The sequence below is a fragment of the Microtus ochrogaster genome, chromosome 16 (genome assembly GCF_000317375.1).
Source record: "Microtus ochrogaster isolate Prairie Vole_2 chromosome 16, MicOch1.0, whole genome shotgun sequence".
NCBI classification, from domain to species: Eukaryota; Metazoa; Chordata; class Mammalia; order Rodentia; family Cricetidae; genus Microtus; species Microtus ochrogaster.
The window spans coordinates 52477912-52492836 of NC_022018.1; the positions used below are offsets into that span (position 1 = coordinate 52477912).

The window sequence follows — 14925 nt, forward strand, 5'->3', positions numbered from 1 at the left end:
AAAAAAGAAAAAAACAGCACGGTGGCATCTGCCTATGACCCCAGCACTTGGGAAGTGGTAATAGGACAACCAAGAGATCAAGGACAGCCTCAGCTGTCTCTAAATAAATTGGATTATATTTTTGTAAAATTTTAAATTAAGGTCTGGGAAGGTGGCTCGGTGATGTGCATGCTAAACATGCACAAGAACCTGAGCTGGGATCTCCAGAACTCATGTAAAAGAACTTCTGTAATCCCAACACTAAGGAGAAAGGAAGAGGCAGGAGGATGCCTGGGAGCTCACCAGCCATATTGATGAACTCTAGCTTCAATGAGACCCTGTCTCAAAAGCAAAAGGAACACACTGAACATAGACCACTGGCCTCCACATACACACGCATACATATGCACACACATACTCACACATATGTACATACAAATACAAACTAAGTCTTAGAGCTTCAGTGCTCTGAAGCCAGAGTAGGACAAACAGGAGCATCCTCCTCTGGTGATCATTACTTTTTCCTTTTCTCCTGCTTTTACTCTTCCCAGGATGAGCCTGGGAGCAATACAATAAAATTCATGTATTTATAGCTCCATAAATTTGTTAATTTCATTTTTAGGAGCGAATAAACATTGTGAAGCTTGAGGCCAGAAATGACTCAGTGGTGAAGAGTGCTTGTTCCGCAATAGTGAGGACCAGAGTTGAACCCAAGCACCCAAATGAGAAGCCAGCATTCCCACAAATGCCTGCAGCCCTAACTCCACCCCCCCCCCACCCTGGGCAGAGTGGGACAGAGACAGGAAAACAGTTGGCCTTTGCTGGTTTCTAGCCTGGCCAAGGACACCCGGGTGTAAGGAGAGACCCTGCACGGAAGGGAACAGGCAGAGTGCTTAGAGGAAGCACCAACATGCTTTTCTGGTTCATACACCTGGGCACATACTCACACAGATACTCAAATCCCAACATGGGGAAACGTATGTGGCCAAGTTTGTGGCAGATGTCTATAATTTCATCATTCAGTGTGCCAAGGCATTGAAAGTTCAAGGACAGTCTAGGTTACATAGCAGGGCCCTTTCTTAAAAAATAATAAATAGCTGGGCAGTGGTGGTGTCCCCTTTTAAACCTAGCACTTGGGAAGCAGAGGCAGGTGGATCTCTAAAGAGTTCTACTAAGTGAGTTCCAGGATATCCAGAGCTATACAGAGAAATCCTGACTCAAAAAACCACACACACACACACACACACACACAGAGTAATAAATAATGAGAATCCAGGTGGTGGTGGTGGCGCACTCAGGAGGCAGTGGCAGGTGAATCTCAGAGTTTGAGGCCAGCCTGGTCTACAGAGTGAGTTACACAGAAAAGCCCTGCCTCTAAATAAATAAATAAATAAATAAATAAATAAATAAATAAATAAATAAGCGAACAAAGAAGTCTATGAGATGCAACGTTGAAAATATTGTTACCGTTAACCCCAGAAAGCATAAAACAAAAGAACTAAGCCTTCAGAGCTCCTCAGAGAGAACCCATCTCTAAGGTTTAGACTTGGATTTGAGCTGCTTCATCATTAAAAATCCCATGCCAGAAGCCACTGAGACCACCTGCTGTGTTAGAAGTGGGGCAAGTTTCCCACCAAAGAAGTGAAACTCCAATTCAAAACTCCTGCACACACTCAAAGAAACAATATTCTTCAGCTCCAGCTGAGTGCAAGGCCAATGACCCACACACGATGCCTGCCTTAGCCAGCAGGTGAGAGCTACAAACCCTCCCAAGAAGCAGGGCAAGCAAGGCTAATGATGAAAGGTTTAAGTGGCAGCAAATGTACTGGTTTCGCTGTCAAGAAAGTACCTTCTTAGCTTAGGATGGTTATTTTTATTCTACTATCAATCTACTAAAGAATTTTGGGTTAATTTGGCACTAGACAAACTAAAAAATGAATAAGCTGACGAGATGGCTCAGATATTGAGACCACTGGCTGCTCTTCCAGAGAAACAGAATTTGGTTCCCAGTACATACAACGGCCTATAACTACGTTCCAGAGGATCCAATGCCCTCTTCTGGCTTCCATGGGCACCAAGCACACAAGTGACACACAGACACATTAAAACAAGAGGGACAAATAAGTCAAAGTTGATTTTATAAAAAACAATGACTTCCAAGATTAGCTAGCAAGTATTATTACTATAAATTGTGAAAAGCAGACACAGAGACAGCCCTGGGGGCAGCGCTGTCACTAGCTCCTAAACTATAGGGAAAGCACAGTCTTAGGCCCCTGCTAAGCAGGTGGTAAACTGCCCACTTAATACTGATGGACCTCCGTATTCATCACAGGGAAGCTGGGATGATTAGACACATTGCATGTGAACCCCACAGAATCGTTTCAGGTAACAAACACTTGAAATGTTTCATGCACCAGGACATGTCATAGAGAAAAACACACTGTATATGACAGCTCACGGAATAATTAACCCATCCTCCAGCCAACAGAGAAGATATAAGTTAGTCTGGTCATAGAGGATGTTTATGAACCTGAATTCTTCTGCTTATAAGATAAAGCAACAAGCTTTGACATAGGCCCACAGAAGTCCAGCCTGTAAGTATCAGGTGGTGAAACTCACTCCTGGCTTCTGTTCCTGCCCTCGTCCAACTCACAAATCGAATCCAATTGTCAATTCCAGTCTGGTGAGGTGGGTTATTGTTTCTGACTTTAAAGGGGAGATATAACTGTAATAGCATTCATTCCAATCTCTCCCTCTAGGGAAACTGCAATCACAACTGACCAAGCAGATCTTACAGAACTCATTTATTCCACAAGAATAGAAGGCAATGGTCCTAAAAGCAACGAAAAGTATTTGTTTGAGTTAGGCCAGAATTCCAAAAGGAGTGACATCAAAAAGATGCACAACTTTGGCAAGTTATTAGGGAAATGCAAACTACACCCAAGTAACCATACTAAGTAGGATGGCTGCTGTTCAAAAACAGACAAGAAGCACAGGCAAGCATGCGTAAGAACATAAAGCGGTACAGCAAGTGTGAACAACAGCATAGTAGTTGCCCAAAAAGACACAACATCAGGGCTGGGGGTTGGCTCACCAGGTAAAGCACCTGCCTGGCAATTGCCCATCTCCCACACCCACGTAACTGTGAGCGTACACGGTGGCTCATGTGTAATTACGGTGATCAGAAGGTGGAGCTGAGATTGCTGGAGCAAGCTGGCTAGCTAGACTAGGGGAGCCCTCAAGTGGGAGACAGCCTGCACCTCAACACAGAAGGTGAAGATCAGTAAAAGATGATTGATACTCAACATCACTTGGTGTTCACATGTACACATACACATGTGCTCACACAAGAATGTACACTACACACATGTATATGCAGAAAAAAATAGTTAAGGTGGCAAATTATGTGTACCATACTATAATTGTAAAAAGGCAACCAAAGGGTATGATTTCCCCCTTTCAATTCCTTTAGCAGGTTGTTTGTTACACAACTGCAGTTTGACTCAGTGCTTATGTGGTAATAAATTTGCTTCCTTTCCCTTCTTAAAAAAAAAAAAAGGGAGTAGATATAAAAGAAATGAAAGTTAATTTTTTTATTTTTAAAAAATTAAAAAACCTGGCAAGACATCATAGTATTTTCACAAGGATTCTATTTAAAATAGCCGATTATAAAAACCTCCAAATAGCTCAGCTAAAACTTAATAGAATTATTTTGTTAAACTAACTCTAAGCTGGGCACAGTGACATGCACCTAAAGACTCAGTTAACATCTTGTATCTAGATAAACAAATAAATGACAAGATTTTAAATTCATCCCAAAATTTGAAATACCAAAACTTAATTTTAAGAGTTCCAAAAAAAGAATTTTAAATTGATACAATTTACCACAGTAATGTTTGCAAACTCATACACTCTGGGCAGGATCTAGAGAAGCCCCAGCTGTCTCAGTGGACCTGCCACGGCTCTTTGTGGATGGGCTCTAGTTCCAAAGACAGAAGCACACTGGACCTCAGGGATCAGCCCTGTGGCTGGAACCTCCTGTTACGGCACTACTATACTAACTGGCAAAATGACAAGAGCATGGTAGATCCATTCTTTCCCCCAAAAAAACAGTTTGTTTGGTTTTTTGTTGTTGTTGTTGTTGCTGTTTTTGTTTTTTTCTGAGACAACAGCAAAATAAATACCAAATGGCCAGGGCACAAAATGGAGCTGTCTCTCAATGGCAGCTCAGCCCACACTTCCCCCATAATGCCTCAAATCAGGAGCAACGAGAAAGAAAGCAGAAGCAGCCAGTTTACCTACACAGTCCTCTTTTATGCCTTCTCAACAGTGTACATCTTGAGTTAAGAAGCATAAAAGGATTATTGTAAGATAAAACCCAGGCACCAGGTGGCTGGGATGAGCTCAGTCAGTCACCTTTGGAATTAACTGACTCTGGGCTGAAAAGAAATTCTGCTTCCTCCTATCACACAGCCTGCAGGAGGAAGCTACAGAGTTGAGTGTGCCACACTTAGCAGGTAGTCTGTAAACAACTACAATAAGCCAGGGATTGTTCTAGGAGCTTGATCACAGCCAAGGTCCTCATAAACTTACTTTCCATAGGGGAGGGGGAAAAGCAAAATAAATGATAAGCTACACAGCCATCTGGAGAATTTTAAAACACTGTATGTTAACTCTGGTTCGTTTATTTTTAAAGATATTTTTGTGGGGCTGGAGAGATGGCTCAGAGGTTAAGAGCAAGGACTGCTCTTCCGGAGGTCCTGAGTTCAATTCCCAGCAACCACATGGTGGCTCACAACCTTCTGTACTGAGATCTGGTGCCCTCTTCTGGCTTGCAGGCATACATGGAGGCTGAACACTGTGTACATAATAAATAAATCTTTAAAAAAAAAAAGATATTTTTGTTATTTATTTATGTATACATGTATATACCTGCATGAGTGAGAAGGACAGAGGGATGTTAGATGCCCTGAAGCTGGAGTTACAGGCAGTTGAGAGCTGCTAAATGTGGGTGCTATTAGAACTCAGGTCCTCTGTGAGAAAGAACAGTATGTGCTCCTTAACCACTGGGCCATGGCTCCAGACCCAAACTCTGGTTCATTTCTATATCTAATTGATTGGGGGCTTTTTGTTGGTTTGCTTTGTTTGCTTGTTTCTTGTTTTGAAATTCTTTCTACAAATCCAAGAAAATAGCCTAATCATTCTAAAATACCTTTCCTTATATACGGTCTTTTGACATTTACTCCTATAGTTAACTGCTTACTGCAGTCAGAATGTGTACTGTATATTAATTAGCTTCTTTCCATAAATTTCAGTAAATTAAAATGAAGGGTAATATAGGTCTAAAATATTTTAAATACAGGGTGTATATATAAATGTATATTTTAGTTTAGAAACTTGAGTTGTACTTTCAAGTTCTCTTCCTGGCGTACAAAGGCCTCAAAAGCCCTACAACTTAGATTCGCTGGATTTGGTTGCATCGGGGTTTCCTTGACTTAGCACTGGTATTTGAGAATAGATAACTCTCTGCTGCAGAGAGTTGTTCTGGACACTGCAGAATGTTAGCAGCATCCCTGGCCTCTACCCAGTTAACACCCTTTGCCCTGGGGGCTCTGATGACACTGCCAACTAACTATCTGTCAACCCTAGCTAATAACTACTCCCAAGCCTTCACAAATATGTCATTTCATGGCACGAAAAAAAGTTCTAAATGTTAACATGAAAGACTTACCTCAACACTCTAACCCAGTACAAGCTTTCAAAAGGCTTCCCTAATTCTCAATTCCCTTCACTGTCTATGACAAGTAGTAACAGGCACTCAGTTGCTGCTAAAATTAAGTCCTTTTCAGGGCCGGAGGGATGGGTCAGTCATTAAGTACACTGGCTGCTCTTCCAAAGGACCAGGAGTTAGATTCCCAGTACCCACAAGACAGTTCACTACCATCTGTAACTTCAGACCTGGGGGAATCTGATGCCTTCTACTAGCTTCTGCGGGCACCAGACACGCACACATACATACATACATACACACACACACACACACACACACACAATGGAGGCAAGAGATCCATACACATAAAATAAGTAAACATTAAATAAAATTAAGCCCTTGGAAACAGAAAAGAACACGTAAGAAAACACATTTTAATAAATGGATATTGATCCAAATATTGAAAGAAAATAAAATTTTTCTGGCTATATAAAAGAACATAGTAAATATTTTAATTTTAAAGGGTGAATGTTGGCGTAGTGGTACAAACTTTAAACCCAGCACTTGTGAGGCCAACATCAGCCTAGTCTGCATAGCAAGTTCTGGACCAGACAATTCTACATAGAAAAAAACAAAGCCTGGCATAGTAGTACATGCCTTTAATTCCAACACGCCAGAGACAGACATAGGCAAATTTCTGGGAGTTCCAGGCCAACCAGGGCTACACAGTGAGACCCTGGTTTTGTTTGTTTGTTTGTTTGTTTGTTTAAGTGAATGTTGGGACTGTGAAAATGGCCCAGTAGGAAAGAATGCTTGTTCTGCAAGCAAAAGGACCTGAGGTCAAATCCCCAGGACTCACAGTTGCACACATCTGTAACCCAGTTTTGAAGGGCAAAGATGAGCCAACCTAGCCTAACCAAAACAGCAAGCTGCCAGCTCACTGAGAGACCCAGTCTCTAAGCAGTTAGGTAGTCACTAATACAGGAAGATACCCAAGTCCTGCTCGGGCCTCCAAATGCACACACATGGGTACACACACATACCCCAAGAAGCAAGGTGGTATTGAGACAGGCTTTGAAGAGAGTATAAGTTTGACAAACTTATGTGAGACAGAAATCAGGAAAGATGGGTAATAGAATTAAAAGTAAACAGATAAATAAGGTAGGGATGGTACAAACCATGAAGCAGGAGATATAATGGCCAGGGCTGCAGAAGGGTCTACAAGTCTGAACAGAGCTGGACTCTTAATGGCTTTAGTCAAGTCTGAACGCGACAAGAGGCCTCCCTGAAGATGTGGTAGGCTGCTCTACAGGGTGTGAACGATGAATGACCTGAGGTAACTGTGGAAGCTCGAGGTCACGCTGACCTACCAACAGGAAATGCTGCTGGTTCCTAGTGTGTCTCACACTTCTAGATTCTGGTTGTATTTGAGTCTATATCACTTCTTAAATGCCAATAAACAGCCAAAAATTTGGTTTCAGAACCTGCCAACGGGTTTGCAGAGCAGCTGTGTGGTTGCCTTCTGTGTCAGGGATGCTGGGAATGAGGAGGAGGTGAGAAAGACTGTGGCGCTACACGTGTCATTAGTGTAGGGACTTGTGGGGGGAAGGGGAGATGGAACGGTCAGGTGACTCTGAAGCGGTGAAGACTGATGGGAGTGATCTTGAGGCTCAAACCTGGATGGGTGAGATTAAAACTGCAGACTTGGGAAAAGGAAAGGTAGAAGGCAAGGGGAAGACATCCAGAAAGAAATACAGAACACAGGCTTTGAAGGGGTTGGCACTGCTTATCAGGTCTGTGCTCTGGTAGTACAACAATGAAATCAGAAATTCAAAGTGAGAAACCAAGAGACAAGTTAAAGACATAGCTGGTGGGGTGTGGAGTGTGGAGAACAAATCTGGCTGGTGGAAGGGGGGAGGGGACCACTGGTCTGTAGGTCAGGGAGACAAGACATGCCGTGAGAGACTGGCCTGTGTCAGACATGAGCACATGGATGGGATACCCCTCACATGACAGTGGACACCAGAAAAAAGAACATGTAACAAGGAAACCCCACGGCCTTTGGCCTTTAGGGAAAGTCTCTGAATTGTTTTGACCACTGAAGAGAGTTCACGGTGGGAAGAGACAGTGGGACTCTGAAAAAAGAGACTTGGATGAGGACAACAGATAACAATCAGAGCTCAGACACACCGGTGCTCAAGAGCTGAATCTAGCCTAGAGTACTGTTTTGCTTGGCTTGACAGTTCTTAAGTAGAATAACTTTGAATAGAATGTGGATTTCTGGTTTACTTGAAAAATCTGGCTATCTGGAGATGTGGATGCACAGCTCTGCAGGACTTTCATGCCGCTGGACGTGGTGGCTCATGTCTATAATCCCAGGAGCTGAAGCAGGAAGGCTGCCACTAGTTTGAGGCCAGCCTAGTCTACACAGTTAGCTCCAGGCCAGTCTGAGCTATATACAGTGATATCCTATCTGGAGGAGAGAAAAGTAAAAAGGCAAGACAAGGCAAGACAAGACAAGAGAGGAGATAGGAAGTTAAGTGAGGAGGGAGAGAGAAGAGGAAAGGGGGAGGGCAGTTATAGCAACTGCGAAGGCTAGGCAAACTACAAACCACTACTTTAAAAAGACAACTACAGGCGGGGGCATGGTGGTACAAGCAAAGGCAGAGGCAGGAGGATCTCTGTGAGTTCTAGACCAGCCTGGTCTACATAGTGAGTTTCAGGACATCCAGAACTAAATAGAGAGATCTTGTCTCAATTAATTAATTAATTAAAAAATATATAGACAAAAAGATTTTTTTACACTTTAAAAATGCTGATAATGTGTAGTATAACATGTGAAAGAAAACATAACTTCTGTAGCCACTGTGGTAACAATAAAACAATTTTGAAATAATTAAATATATGACTGGATGTAGCTTAGTGATAAAGTACTTGCTTAGCAAGCATGAAGTCCTGACTACCCAATACCACTAACATGTCCATTGGCATACCACATTCATAGAAACATTACTAATTTTTTTCATAACAGTCAAAAAGCAGGAGAAATTCAGACGTCTAGTTATGGATATGTATCACACACAAATGAAATAAATACTGTTTAGCTTACAAAATTACCAACCCGTGCAGTGGTAAGCTGCAGCCATGTGCCCTGGAACATTTCAGTGTTAGCATATTCTACTATCTCTAGCTTTCTACTGTACCTTTTCTGTTTTGAGCTGTAAGTACCATTATGCTAAACTGCCTCCAGTGTTCATTACAGTCACACACTGTACAGGTTTCCATATAAAGAGCCCGTAGGCTACACCAGTTAGGTTTAAGAATATTTCAAGAAATTACCTGTCGTTAAGTAGCACAGGGCTAGTTACAAAACTGACATACTAGAGAAGAATGTTTATTTTTAATGGATGACCAGTTTGAGTGAATTCTGTACTGTATTTCCTGTTTACTTAAAGGTCCCTGAGCATTGCTCTTAGTTCCCTGGATCTAATGATGCATGATTTTCTTCTACATAGAAACCCTGCTGCTCCTATTGTAACTGCAAAAAACCTGCTCCCAGGGCGTGAGCACTAGGCACACCCCTAAAGTACTCATACAATGGAACTGGACTTTTGACTTTAGCCTGCACTTCCCTCTGCAGGGTGCCCAGTCCCCATTTGTAACTAAGCCAGTAGATGCTGCTTCTTGCCATGTAAAATGGCCAGTAAGATACTGAGTACTAAACAACGAACGGAGCGAATGTGAACAAGGACCAGTAAACATCCAGGCTGACACTGGTTACTCCTCGCCACAAGATCATCAGCCCTAAAGACAAGGGTGTTTTCTTGGCTTGGCTAAAAACAGGAACACTATTTTGTGTAAACTCTGCATAAACAGACCAGAGCACTGAATTACCAAAGCTCCACTGGAAGGAACTCAGGATGAGGTCTGAGGAACCTCAGGATAAACTTTCACACCTACACCTCCAGTCTGGTAGGAGAGGTGTTTAGACAATACCAGTGAATTAATGTCACCAAGATTTTCAAATAAACACAAGTCACTCCCTGAGGCTTCAAAGGTTACCATGACTCAAGGCACACAAAGGCTGCTCTCCCAGTGACCAGCAAATGCCAAGTTCAAGAAATGCTGTGTAAGGTCCACAAGAAAATTATCTCAAGTATAAGCCAACTTCTAATGGTCACAGAGAGCCACTAACTGCAAAACATGCACCTAGGACCAGCGAGGAGGCCCAGCAAACAAAGGCACCTGCAGTCAAGTCTATCCTGGGACCCACACGGAGAGAAACAAATTGTCCTCTGACTTCCGCATGTGCCCCCAACACACACAACCCACCACCACAAAATAAATAAATTTGAAAGTAATTTAAAAACATAGTTATTACTCTATCAAAGAAGCATTCTCTAAATCAAAAAGGATTTCTCTAAATAAATATGACAGGAAATTATAGCTCCCCACCAATTTATAAAACACTAGTAAAGGCAGAGGAGTGGAAAGAGGGAGGTGAAGATGGAGATGACCGAAAGAGTGGCTCATAAATATGAAACTGTCAAAGAATAAATAAAAGATATCCTATTTAAAAAAACACTAAAAAAGTGAAAAAGATGGTTTTTGTATTTTTGCAATAGGAATGTTTTTACACAATATAATATATGCATAGGTATTCGTATCAATTTCTTTACCAACACTTATCTAACTTTAAGAAGTAGTAATTATCATACAGCAAAATTAATTTTTATTTAGCTTTGGTGTACAGTTTGATTTTTAAATGTTATCATCACCAGAAGAGAACACACGACTTCACTCTCTCCTCTCGAGCTAGACTCTCACAGCCACTTCCTTCCTAGACTCCTGTCCCTATGGCTTTCTCTTTCAGAGAAGGTCATATAAAGAGAATCACACTTTGTGAGCCTAGCTTCGTGTGTATGTGTGTGTGCGTGCATATGCGTGCAACCACATGCACATGATGTGTGGAAGCCAGAGGTTAATGATGGATGCCTTCCTCAAGTACTTTCTACCTCTGAGAAAAAGGGTTTCTCACTGAACAGGGAACTTACTGGCCAGCAACCTAGGGATCTTCCTATGCCCACTCTGCCAGCACTGGAGTTATGGCTGCACAGGGCCAGCTCAGCTTCTCCTATGGGTGCCTCTTGTTTTTGCAGCAGGCATTACTAACTGAGCCACTTCCCCAACTGCTATTTGTTTTGTTTTGTTTTGTTTTCCAAGACAGGGTCTCACAGAGCCCAGGCTGGCCCTAAGTGTTATGCAGCCAAGGTTAACCCTGAACATCTGAACCTCCTGCTTTTACCTCCTAAGTACTGAGACTAGAGGTGTGTGCCACTATGTCCAGTTTATACAATGCTGGGCATAGACCCCTGGGCTTCACACAAATGAGGTAATACTCTAGTAACTGGTTACACCCCCAGGCCAAATACTAGTGTTTATGTGAATAAAGTCTCATTAAGAAAATACCCATTAATGGGATTTGCTAGAACATGTATGCTTAGTAAGAAACTACCACTAGAGAAAAGGCTCAGTAGTGAACACTGGCTGCTCTTCCAGAGAACCAGGGTTCAATTTCTAGTACCCACATAGTGGTTCACAACCATCTGTAACTCCAATTCCAGGAAATCCAATGTCCTATTCTGACCTCTGCAGGAACCAGGTACAAAAGTGGTGCACAGACACCAGCCATACAGGTAATAAACTAAACTGCCAGCCCATTTCCAGATGCTCAGAACCTGCTAGCACCTGGTACTGATAGCCTTTCTTATTCACCCACTCTATCAGCTATGTAGTGATAGCTCATACTGTTTCAAGTTTTTATGAGCATTCAAAAATAAAAATCTAACACACACACACACCCTTAAACAGAGAACACTAAAGGTAATTTTATGACTCAAAATCATCCTTTTTAAAACATGTATATTATTACTTTAAAAAATTTTTTTAGATTTATGTGTGTCAATGTTATGCCTGCTTGTATCTATGCACACCACATTCGCACCTGGTGCCTGCAGAAGTCAGAAATGGGCGTCCGATCCCCTGGATCCCTGGAGTTACAGATAGTTGGAAACCACTATGAGGATACTGGGAATCAAATCCGGGTGGGTCCCTGCAATCTCCCAGCCCCTCAAAATCATCCTCACAGAATAAATGCTGCACTGCTCCCAGGGATACCCAACTACACAGGGTTGTTTTCTTGTTTAAAAATAGCACACAATTCTGTCTGCTTTCTGCAGTTTCACATCTCTCTGCTGTCACTTTTTGCTATTAATGGTGCTCCTGCCTCCAGCAGACTTTCTTCTTCACCCGCTCTCTCCTCAAGCAGAGCTGAGAAAATGGACAACCGGGGTTACTGGAATTACATCAGCAAAGGCTAGAGCAGGCTGAGAGAGAGCATAAAGGATTCTTCAGGCAGAAAAGGCAACACTATTCTCCTGTCATTCTACACAATGTCCTAGATACCCTGCTTGGCAGCTAAGAAATTTTGAAAAGCTAAACTTCTTAGGCGTTTCTCAAAACGGTGAGGTTGCTAGGAAGACCACAGGTTCTCACCCTAAAGCTCATGCTAGCCTCAAACTCGGGATCCTCCTGCCTCAACTTTCCAAGCTTCCAAACACCCACTACATTGGTCAAAATCCTGAGTACCTACTTGGAATGAGAGGCATTCACAAGGGCCCAAAGATGTTACAGTTGGCCAGTTATGACAGTGTAACCTTTAAATCTCAGCCTCAGGAGCAGAGGTGGGGCAAAAGGACCTATGTGAGTTTGAAATCATCCTGGTCTACATAGATAGTTCCAGGCCAGCTAGGGCTATATAATGAGATCCTGATTTTTGTTTTGTTTTGTTTTAAAAAAAAAGTTACAACTTAGAAGAATTCAACATTTTTTGCGAAAAGGTAAAAGCACACAAGAACGCACACACAGAGATTCTAATGAATATTCTAATATGAATATTCAACGTTTTTTTGAATGTTAGAAAGCCCTGTGTTATTAGCAAAAACAGGTAAGAAAGCTCACTGTCTTAAATGCTACTTGCCAGCACTAAACTTTAAACCAGTACCTTTTTCAAGCTATGCACTAGAGGTGGATCCCAGAGGGAGGGCTGCACTTTCCCCTTCCCAGAGCCCCAGGCTACGGAGAAAGAGTGAGAGGCACACATTACCTCTCACACGAACTAGCTGAGAAATGACATGCTGTGTATCTGCCACGCTCCTGGGCCAATCACCACTCTCCCAGCCGCCTCCACCCACAGACTTAAACACAACTTCACCAATTGCAACAGGATCCTGGGTGGGACTTCCGCAATCATTTTAGGCTTAACTACCACCATCTCATCACTGCCAGCAAGGATGATCAGGAAGAGGAGACAGTCTAAAACTTTCAACTCGAGCTCAATTTCCAAAGAAAGGAACAAGTTGGAAGACATAGGCAACTGTTAATACTCAAACAGCCTCATCCTCCCCACCCCCCAAATAAGTGTTTTAAAGAAAACATGAAAATGCAAGCTATCCAGACTTTTGAAGACCAGCTAGGTGCTCAGTTTTCGGTCAACTGCTGGGCCCTTAAATTCTCCTCTGGCCCAATTTTGGCTGCAGAGCTTTCTGACAACGTGCAGCTCTCCTTACCCACCCACTGGGGCCCACTGAAGGTCACTGAATGCTTCCTGTACAGCAGAAAAAAATGGCTTTCAAAATCTTGTGCCTTTGCCAAACGACCCCCAAATTCTTCTTCCTGGTTCTGAACCACCACCTTCACATCAGACAGACAGAACTGACAAGATCCCATCTCATCAAATTTTACAGTTCCTCGAAATCTAATACCAAAATTCTACCATAGACAATTTCTCCAAATATCTTTTTCAGAGATAGAGGAGCAGGGGGGGTCCGCCTTCAGAATTGGAGACCAGCACGGGCCTAGACACAAGGTTCCCCTCTCACAGCTTTGGAGGCAATCACTATTTTCATCTACCTGTCCCTAAGGCCCTGGCGATCCACTGTCACGATTTATTCTATACGCTTCCAAGATAAACCTGTTGCTGGGAAAGAGCGGGTTAATTTCAACAGATGCGTACACAATTAAGTCTAAAACCAGCGGGTGGCCTGCCAGCCTCCAAAAAGGAAGAGACTGAGGAGGTTGGAGATGACACCACCAGTCCCACTTAGGGTGGGGGTCTGTCCACCAGCCTAAGTGTCTGTCTTATACACAAGTCTATGGGCCCACAGCAGACCAGAGAGAAAGTGGAGAGGAATGGCTGTGGGCGGACTTCAACCACGCCGGGCCTAAAAGGCCCGACATCCATCCTGCTCCAGGCGGTGACATGCAAGTGTCCCGAGAGAGCCCCCTGAGATCCCCTGAGACCTGCTCTCTGGCCTTCCACAGGCAGGGGCACCCAAGACTCAGCTTGGGCCAGGCTGGGCTTCCCGGAACTAGTCCAGCCCTGACACTGGCCCAAGAAAGTCCCACAGGCCCAACCCAAACCCAAGCCCGAAGGGACCCTAGGCCAAGCCTTGAACCCTGCCCCAAGGGACTCCGGGCCCAATTCTGACCCTGGCCCAAGGGACTTCAGGCTCAACTCCGATCCCTACCCAATCAACTCCAGGCCCAGCCCAAACACAAGCACGAAGAGGCCCGGAGCTCAACTCTGACCCCTGCCCAAGTGACCCCAGACCCTAGTCCTGACCCAAGCCCGCAGGGATCCCAGTCCAAAGGGCACCAGGCCCGATTCTGACTCGGGTCCAAAGAGACCCCAGACCCACCCCTGAGAGACCCCGGCCCGCCGGCCCTAGGCGCACCTTGACGTGGAAGCGGATGAGCGCCAGGCGGATGCAGTGGGCCATGCAGACCGGTGGCAAGAACCAGACCTTGGGCGGTGGCGTGCCCTTGTTCTGGACATGGCTGACGATCTGCTGCGCCGTCTGGCGCTCGTTGCCCTGCCGTTTGACCCACTCGTGCAGCCGGGCCTTCTCGAGCGCACCGTTGAAGAAGACGAAGAGCTCGATGTTGCCGCCGAAGCAGGCCTTGGCCAGAGCCGCCAGGTAGCCAAGCATGTGGTTCCACTGGCCGCCGCTCACCCAGTCGGTGTAGAAGCCACCGTAGAGGCGGTGCAGGCAGTTGTCGGCATCCACCAGCAGGCGCAGCGGGGTCTGCGGGGGCCGCTGCCGCCCGCCGCCCACCAGACTGCCCCGGGCCAGCTTCTGCAGCTCCACCGGCACCACGGCGCTCGGACAGTGCTT

The 14925-nt window shown here is 44.2% G+C and overlaps 1 protein-coding gene across 1 annotated transcript in view; it reads right to left on the reverse strand.

Moving 5' to 3' along the window:
• Positions 1-14919, reverse strand: part of LOC101983540 (constitutive coactivator of PPAR-gamma-like protein 1) — a gene marked incomplete at its 5' end in the record, with an annotated part of 84686 nt that extends 69767 nt beyond the window's left edge. The window contains 1 exon segment of the mRNA XM_026783022.1: positions 14485-14919. Within this exon segment, the coding sequence (XP_026638823.1) occupies positions 14485-14919 (435 nt within the window).
• Positions 14920-14925: the final 6 nt, after the last annotated feature.